The sequence below is a fragment of the Lachnellula hyalina genome (assembly GCF_007821495.1).
Source record: "Lachnellula hyalina strain CBS 185.66 chromosome Unknown contig00194, whole genome shotgun sequence".
NCBI lineage: Eukaryota > Fungi > Ascomycota > Leotiomycetes > Helotiales > Lachnaceae > Lachnellula > Lachnellula hyalina.
The window spans coordinates 45,830-55,422 of record NW_022157308.1 but is presented as its reverse complement, the minus strand read 5'-3'; the positions used below and the strand labels follow the sequence as shown (position 1 = coordinate 55,422).

Below are 9,593 nucleotides of genomic sequence, written 5' to 3'. Positions count from 1 at the left end.
TCTTCAAGACCTTCACACCCCCCACGCTCCTCCCTAACAACGGCACCAACGGCGCGCCCATCTACTTCGCAGTCCGCGGCAAGGTCTTCGACGTCACGCCCGGCCGCAACTTCTACGGCCCTGGCGGACCATACGAGAACTTCGCCGGCAGAGATGCGTCGCGGGGCCTGGCGTGCGGAAGTTTCGACGATGATATGTTGACAAAGGATTTGCAGGCCCCGTTGGATACGCTACAGGGGCTAGGGCCGGATGAGATGGAGTCGCTGCACGGCTGGGAGGAGAGGTTTGGGGAGAAGTATTTGGTTGTTGGGCGCTTGGTTGCTGTTGGGGATGAGGGGAAGGAGGGGGTGGAGAATGTGCAGGGGAAGCATCTTTCTGGTTGAGGGGATGGATGTGGGGTTGGTTATGGCGTTTGATTTGGGACTCGTAAATACGGTCATTTAAAAACTTTGATGATGATGAAGGGAATTCGAGGGTTCTTTCACTGGCTAATAAATGTTCCCTTGGTTGGAAGAAGATATGTGTTGCATTGCAATACTTTTATCTCTTACAATGAGACTAGGTTATTTCCTACTGCGAAATCTATCTATCACTTATAGACAGCATTCAAGATGAGTAGCAAGACACTCAAGAGTTTGGGCAAGACCTTATGATATATTATACCTTCAAAGCCAAGCCATCCAGCATTCCGAATCTCGGTACCCGACTACTTCCAATTCAAGAGTGGCCCTCAAACCCCACTTTACTTTCTATCAACCCTATTTGCGCAGTCGTTATCGTCATACATATACATGTTTTAGGAATTTGCAATCCGCGACTTCTGCATAATTTCCAGTACTAACCTCCTGACCTTTGTTAGTTGATCAAAACCTATGTTATGAAGAGGCGGGATTTTTTCCGTTTGCGAGAGATCTTTGGTTGGGGGGAGGATCCGTGTAGTGCTGAGCATTGATCGCCAAGGGAAGCTTACGTCTTTGTACGAGTGGAGTTCAAGGATCGTATACGGTATTTCTATAGATAAAAAACATACTACTCTTCCACGGATCCCCAGTCCCTTCATTATGTTGGGGTATTATAGTTATTAGAATCTCAACTCAACGTGTCGCATAACTACTTCACAAGGCTCCCTTCAACCTCCTTCCTCCACCACGCCGGAAAATCCAACACCTTCCTCCCCTTCCTCGCATCCTCAGCCGCAAAAACCATAGCATGACTCCGGATCACCTCCTCCAAACTACACCCTACATGCACCTTCTGTGCCTCCTCCACCCCAACCCCATGATTCTTCACCGCATCAACAGCCAAGATAAATTGTCTCGCGAGCCCATCATCACCCCCTCCATGTCCCCCGCCGGCCAGATGCGGTCTATAGATCTTCTTCGCCCCCGTATTGAAATTCTCGACTGTGATCGTCTCGCTATCGGCATATATCTCGCCATCAGCACCATAGATATGGCTATACCGCTCACAAATCTTCTTCGTGTGAGCAACCATATGGAAGATGGCTGTCTTAGCTCCCCGTCCAGCGAGAGCCGTTTCATTATCATTATTGGGCTGAGGTAAAGGGTCATTGTCCCATGTCATAGTCACGACTTGATCATCGTTGACATCGTTATCTGCTTCATAAACGCAACGTCCGAACCAGTTTTTGGCCGAGATTTCAGATGTGGGAGTCTGGTTGGTGTAGTCTTCTTCTAGCCTAGCTGTCACGGCAGATACACCTTCAGGGGGTCCGCCGGACGCTATGCATTCTTCGATCTCGGGGACGACGATATCAACAGGCCAGTGTGTGTTGCCCGATGCTAGGCCTTTGAGCTGAGGACCGAGATAGATTTTCTTGGCGGAGTATTTGCAGGATTCTTCGATGGGGCAAGAGAGGCAGTTTGTGGCAGTGCCTGCTGCTGTTGGTTTGCGGGTCTTGTTGAAGTATTGGAGGGAGCCGGACGACGTTACGGTGGTTGGGATGTGTGCTGGGTGGGTGGAATTTGGGGGTGGGGAACAGAGGAGCCAGAGAAGAAGATCGATGTCGTGGCAGGACTTGGTGAGGAGAGAGGGTGCGGTAGTAGACTCTTTTCTCCAGTTCCCGCTGGGGATTGTTAGTTCTGACAAGACAGAAAATGGGGTTCAGGAAACATACCGAACATAGCTGTGAGTGAAATGCCACCACCCAACAGGTTCTGTGTGGTTGATAGACATTATTTCGCCAATTACTTTGTCTTCCAGCAATAGCTTTCGAAGCAACATATTGTGTGGGCTATACCTCAAAACATGACCAATTGAGAATATCTTCGAGGGTACAGTATTTGGCAAATTTGGAAGAAGAGCCTTGTATATCGAAACACAATCGTCCAAACTGGTAGCCAGAGGTTTCTCACACATGATATGTAGGCCGAGGGGGGCCAGCCCGACGATTGCCTCTTTATGCATCTCATCGAGGACACAGATAAAACAAGCATCCACACCTTCTGGTACATCCTCTCCTCTTGCAGCTCTCCCCCGTCTTTCTTCTTCGTATGTGAGGAATTGTTTCCAATCCTCAAACTCCTGTCCTTCCGATGACCCCGCCTTTCCCCAAATGTATGTTTCTCCAAGCCGCTGCCGCTTGTATTTGATGGGCTCTGCCACTGCGACTACTACGCCATTTGAGGACCGCCCCGTAGCTTTGGCGTACGAATTGCCTCGAGATCCTGCTCCTATGATAAGGATGCGGGGAGGGTTCGCGGACATTGAGGGGCGAGGCGGGGCAGGTAGACGTTCAACATCATCGTCGATTGCTGGGGAGTCTGCGTGAGGTGCCATATTGAGTTCTTGTTGTTAATTGACCGATTTGAAGAGATCAAGATCAATATAACAACCTGCCTGGTGAGAATAGCCAACTATCCGTAAGGTCAGCCTCGTGAAGACCCCGCACGTTCGAAAAACACGCAACGTTGCCAGGCTCCAAATAATGTTGCACGGCTTTTGGAGATAGGCTCAGATAGCTATCCGTGAGATGAGCCTTGTGAAGACCCCGCTGGCGGGGTCGTGGTTCGAGGAATATGCAACGTTGCAGCCCAATCACATCGTTGGCATTTGAATTGTACAATACTGGGCTATGTGCTAAAGTGCTAAAGGCTTGGCTCAATTTTTGCTACATGTTATTGCCGACTACCATACTCCGTAGAGCTACTCCGTAAATATTATGGAGCTTCAAGGTACGAAGCCTCAGGGAGCATGCCTGAAAAAAATGTAATGAGCAGAAATAGCTGAAACAAGCGTCCGAAAAATATTTATCTAAGGTGTCAACTTTCTTCATACAGGACACGTCTATGTATTTCTTGATAAATGCTGTTGTGGCACATAATAGCAGACGTGCGTACTACTTATCATCGCTCTACACTTTATAATAGAACAGTCAAAAAAATTGAGTGAAATACAAAAAGCAATATCACTCGGACCGACCCAGACGGGACTCGAACCCGCAATCTTCACCAATCTAATCTAGAAATCCAGGATAATAAAACCACTGGATTAAACCGGAAAGTGACGCCTTACCATTAGGCCACCAGGCCTCAATGTATTTAGAAATGCCGCCTATTCTGATACATACTGCTAGTACAAAAGCTCCGACAATCCCCCGATGCGCGGATTAAGCAGAGGAGATATCCTTCTATACCATATATTAACCGTATTATTTTATCGTACTTACAAATAGTATTGCTTCTCGTACTCATAGATACTAAGCGAGGCGTGTGTTGGGAACATAGGAATTTACGGGTCACGTGCCTTATCACATGCCTTAGCACCAATACTAAGCGAAGGGGCTTCACCTCTTTGTCCACGAATCTATATCTAGACGGAAGCCTTCCTCTTTATCTATTATGCATTGAACCAAAACCACCATTTACATAGGCTATTCAAGTGCACCGCATAATGAAACCAAGACCATACTCACAATCAGCTTTTCCCGACTAGATTTTCGTTCTCTGCGTTTTCAATTCATTCCAACTCACTATCGCATTAATTATCGCACATGTCACTTGAATCTCACATGAAAACAGAATACTTTGCAATAGATATATGTCAAATTTTAATTATCAAGCTCTACAGTTCTTCCTGAAAACTTCCTGAAAACTTCCTTACAGGAAGAAAGACTCGGGAAACGGTAGGTACGTTCACTCAGATGATGCGTTTTTGCACCACTTCCCCGGGATTCTGAAAGCCAGCTTCAAATCCCCACTCCATATCCTCTCCCTCATCATCTTCCACCCAATCATAAAGATAAGTTCTTGGCATCCACCTCTTACCTTTTAGATACGTATCCCGGAACCTTCTCTCCACAATCTGCAGATAATGCATATCCGGCGCCACGACTGCGGTTGCGACTACGGGTGATCCCCTGGCAGCAGAAGCGTCTACCAGTTTCTGGACTCGGTAAATGAGGTTGATTTGGCCAGGGCTGGCTTTCATGGCATGCAGGGAGGAGGCTGTCCAGATGAATAAACTGGTGCTGCCGTTTATGCCGTCGAAGATAAATTTTGTTTTCTCAGGCGTCACGGTGGTTATGACGTCCATTCTGGTCATTTTGGATGAGTGTTTTGTTGGTTTTCTATATATTAATTTCGTTGTATTGGGTTTTGAGGGTCATTTTTTGGGGAATCCTTTCATATAATAGCATTGTTGAAGTTGTTCATTCTGAGAGAAAGACATTTGTTCGGAAGCTTTGTCCTGATTTGCCCTTTTCTTTTGTTGGGCTAATGGAAGGTTGAGAAACCTTCAACAGGCAAGAGAGGTTGAGTGAATAAAGCTATTGACTTGGTTCATTGATTTTGACCTTTCATTATTGATAGTTCAATAGTCAATACGCGATTCTTATGTGGCATAGTCATACTAGTAAAAGAATGCTTTGTATTCATCTCAATTGCTGCAGCGCGAGTATCAACATATGAAGACATTTCAGTGTCTGATGTATTCAAAGCACAAAGAGCGTCGTCTCTTTACTCAACCACAAAATCACGTTCCCCAGTTTGATGTTCTTCCTGTGATCAGCCATTCCCCACTGACGTATCTCGGAGGCGGCAAGTTCTGTCCCCGTAATAGATTTTCCATCACTCCAACATACTTGTCACAACGACCTTCTGGGGCAATATGCGCTAGGTTGATACACCTTCTACAAAAATATGCCTCAGGCGTATCTTGGATTTCGATCGGATTGATACCACCAAACGCATCCTTAACGTGGACTTCGACATATTTGCCGCTGCTGCTGTCACTGGGTGGAAGAAAGTATCGGGCATGCGCGTGAGGCATGAGACCTCCTGCTATCACGGTCCGTTCAACCTCGATGATATATTCTGCGTTGGCCAAATCGATGGCGGTTGGGTTGCGAGTGAGGTTCAAGGATTCGTTTCCCATGGCGTTCATGAACGCTCTAACTTTTAGGTCGTCGACGGGGGAAATGGGCATGGGCATGTTTTCAGCTATAAAGCTAACTTCTTGGCAGCAGAGTACAGTTTGGTGGTGGGCGGATTCCAACCACAGTTCGTTGGGAGTGCGTAAAGCCATTTGTCTGTTCTGGTCGTTTGGTGTTTGGCTTCTGCAGTTGAGCGTAGTTCTTGATCCTGAGATCAAAATAGTAGCAGCTCAGGGATGCGTGAACTCTTATATATTGCTTTGTGTTTTGTCCTGAAGTCAAGCAGACTTTTCCCAGGGACATCTTGAGGGTTCACAAACTTTCCAGTCTTACTCAACGCACTCCCATAGCCATAAGCCTCAAAGTTTGCTCCCTCGACCAGCAATCAAGTGCATTGTAAAACATGCAGTCACTTCTCGGGAACCATTGTATCCCTTTTGACACAGACGTTCTAGCCGAATGCTCCCTCTGGATTCTGCTAAAGAGTATATATCGTGACTCTCAAATATATCACCCACTAGAATAATTTCAGATTCATATTGAATGGGCTTCGGAAAGAGAGCAAAATGTGCAGGCTTTACTAATGTTTGGCTCACTTGTAATCATGGACCATGGCGCCGCGTTCTAGTATATCCCGGAAGGCTCAAAGAACCACCGTTTCATCCCAAAGGAAAATCCGGAAAGGTTGTTCAGACACGCTGTGACAGTCTCTCGCTTTGAAAATCTTGGAATGTAGTCTCTTCTCAAAGGAGTAGTTGCCTATTCGCTCTTTCCTGCATGGAGTACGAAGAAGCGAAAGCTCTTCTAGGATCAACTCCTTTCCGGCTCCAGCGCGCTCAACTCCCGATCAATTTTTTTTTAACTATCTAGACTATCTCCCTATACAGGTCAAAACTAACATCCTTCATGTACCGAATATCTCTTTTCTTGAACATTCATTCAGCCCATAAATCCCGACCCTCAAGTGCGACTTCCTCGGCACATTCACTACGTCGCCTTCATCAATAGAGCAACAACAATAATTAATTCACATGACACCGCCTGTCTGCCTAATTAAAATCCTGCTCCATCCTCCTCTTAAGTTTCAACATCGGAAATCTTATCACCAACCCAACATCAACGGCGACATCAACGGCAACGAGCATGGCTTCAGAACTTGCTTTCGCTGGCCCTTCTCGCTACAACCTCCTTCTCCCCTCTGTCCTCGCACCCAAAAGACATTCCGCAAGCATGTCAATCCCAGACGCCATTGAGCACATGCATAAGCAATTATGGATTCACAAATCAAACCACCCCAAACCACGCAGAGTCACTATAGTACTTTACGAGCCGAACGGCAGCCCGATCATCCACGTTGGGAACCACGATGAGTGTATGATTTACGACCACACGATGCTCGAGGACCTTGTCGACTACGTACAAAAGACGCTCGATGTTAGGACTTCCACCGCTCGATATATGTCTGGTCAGACGAGCCAGGGGTACGACAAATTGCTTGTTAGCAGCTTGGAGTTCCGTGTCGGGGGTCCCAACTATCCACCAGTAACTGGAAAATTAGTCGGCGGTGCTGTCAACGACCTCAAGCCGTGGGGATTTGAATATGCGGGTGTGGTGTGGCCTGATCAAGCGAGTGGGGAGTATCTTTACTTTGAGATGTATCGGGAGGTGTTGATGATGGGTATTAACGTCACGATGAGCAGGCCCATCTTGAAAGTAAAGACTGTATATCGGGCGTCTGTTGACACAGCGTACAATATTCGTCTTGCAGGCCATCACTTTCCCCACGCTGATGATTATCATGGAGACGACAGTGGAACCGGTGGGGGCGAATATCTCGGGAGGAAAGGGAAGGCGCCTGCGGGAGTGGTTGATGAAAATGAAATGGGCAAGGGAATGAATCATCCCGGAGGATACAGTGCTCAATTTGCGGAAACTCTCTGGAACAAGAAACCGGCAGATATGGCCTGGGATGCGCCTGAATTCAAGCTGCTGGGTCTCTACATGGAGAGCATGAAGAATAACCCCTCCGTCAAATTGGATCTTGTCTATGCTCTTCACATGTTCAGCGGCGAGAAACCAATCAATACGCTGGTCCCCAAGAGGAAGGAAGGTCACGGCAGCACTAGACCGAAGGAATATTTGTGGGTTGGTCCTGACCATCCAGACTACCCCGATGGTGCCGATGATTCTATCACGGTCAAGGCCAGGTCCGAGTCGGAGCCAGAAGACATGATGAAGGACTCGGAATATCAATCGTTAATCGAAGTGCAGCTTCATAAACTTGCGCAGTTGAAGTACCATAAAGAGAAAAAGATAGATGCAATTGGCTTTGAAGACGTGGATGATGAGACGTATTTTCCAGCTGCTGGCAAATCCGCTAGTGTAAAGGTCACCCCTGAAAGTCTCGACAAGGTTAACAAGAACCCACGGTCTTTACTCAGAGTCCGAAATAATAGCAGGGTTGAGAAAACTACAGCAATGAATATGAAAGTCTTGACCCAGTTCCAGCAGACAGTTGCAAGCTCGAGTGGCACTTCGCCTGTTCGAGCTTTTACCTCGTTGTACGACACTCCTACACCTTCTCCAAAGATTGGCCCAGGCATCATCAAACTCAGCACGAACACTCCAGTTTTGCAGCATGGCGTCCCGCATATCGACAGTGCCAGATCTCCGTTGAAGCAGAGCACACCTGGTGTTAGGCAGCTCAGACCAGAGTCTCCTGCCTTCACTTTCGACGCCAACAACAGACTCGTTGCCGAAGTGCCTGCTGTTTCGAGTCTTCTGCGCCTGATGCAAATTGAGGGAGTAAGGACTGCGAGAACTCATGAAGGTCACCAAAGTCCACTGAGTGATACTGCTACCCCAAATCCAATGACCCATCAACCAACCATTGATCAACAACATGTCTTTGGATCTGGTAAGAGTGTCTTGCTACCCGCCTATCACAGTCATGATGCTCCGTTTGGTCCCCAGAGCCAACCTGCTGGTGCATCCATGGCAGCCTCGATGTCGTCTGGTCAGCCTCATTCGCAAAACCCAGTCAACTCAAGCACAAGCTCACCCTTCTACCAGAAATTCAGATCTCCAGTCCACCAGATTGCAACTTCAATGGCATCTCAAACCCAGAACCTCCTGAATAATATCACTCAGAGACCAGTTCGAGTACCAGTTGGTAGGCACAGGCAACCACATCAGACTTTGCAAGCTCCACGCCCAACTTTACCTGGCACACCGCGATTTCCTCAGACCCAACTCCACCAGCAAACAAACCACAACTATTTCCAAACACCTCCAGCAGGCCCAGCCAGCATGTCCTTGACCCACGTCTCCGCGGCGCATACCCCAAACCAGCGTGCAAACACCCCCAACGCGACCGTCTTCTCGTACCCTCCGCTTGCACACCCACAACCTAAAGTCAGTGCAAATGTTGCGAGTGCGTTCAGCATCTACCAGAGTAAGATGGATGGGCAGAGCCAAGGTGGTGCGAAAGATATTTCTGATGAGCCTGCCTCTGGGCAACAACAAAATCCTTTCCCGTTTACGTTCAGCTCCTAGATGCCCCCTTGTCAACTTTGGACCGCTCTTGGTTTCACACGAGCATCCTCGTTCGATAGATCAGATTTACTCCGAATCTTCCACTGTTTTCCTTGAACCAGCGTTCTTGTCGACTCGCAGCTTATGGGATCTGCTGAACATTGTTGTTCTCTTTTGTTTACGGCGTTGTAAAATGTACAAAAAGGGAATATTTGATGACATGGTTTTCATTTAACTTAATGATATGGCCCGGGAACTTTAGAATCGGCAGTACGTTTGAGAAATGGAGTCTGTCAATGCAGTCTTTGGGGGGAATGGACACTGTGGCTTTAGATTGGAGATTTTCATGGTACTGGTGACATGGTGACTTCTATAGTGCATTGGATACCTCAGACCGACACAAAAAATGCAGACGCAGTACCAAAGTATGAGAGTTACGCCATCGTGTAAAAGAATCCCGATCATGTAACAATCAGGAGAGGGTGTTATGAATAGTCGATGGGTACTTTGACAAAAAGTCTGGCTATTCATCGAAAACATTGCGTTGAATCTACAACCACGGTATTTTATTCACGTCTGACAAACAAATTGATTGGTAAGGATGAATGAGTTGAAAAATTGAAACCCCGGATAAAAAGCGAATGAAATGAGACGACGCAGAGAAGGG

General features: G+C 47.3%; 2 protein-coding genes and 1 non-coding gene across 3 annotated transcripts; 1 reads left to right on the top strand and 2 right to left on the bottom strand.

Annotated features, from left to right (window-relative positions):
* DAP1 (Damage response protein) lies at positions 1 to 383 on the top strand (the record flags this gene model as incomplete). The annotated part of the gene is made up of 1 exon (XM_031153058.1): positions 1 to 383. A coding segment is annotated over one exon (383 nt), but the record flags the coding sequence as incomplete, so codon positions are not given.
* A 727-nt stretch (positions 384 to 1,110) lies between these two features.
* yjhC_1 (putative oxidoreductase) lies at positions 1,111 to 2,799 on the bottom strand (the record flags this gene model as incomplete). The annotated part of the gene is made up of 2 exons (XM_031153057.1): positions 1,111 to 2,086; positions 2,138 to 2,799. 2 exons carry the CDS (start codon positions 2,797 to 2,799, stop codon positions 1,111 to 1,113), a joined length of 1,638 nt encoding a protein of 545 aa, XP_031002016.1.
* A 638-nt stretch (positions 2,800 to 3,437) lies between these two features.
* Positions 3,438 to 3,551, bottom strand: LHYA1_G008136. The gene has a single exon. It is a non-coding gene; the product is annotated as a tRNA-Arg (tRNA).
* Between the last annotated feature and the right edge of the window lie 6,042 nt (positions 3,552 to 9,593).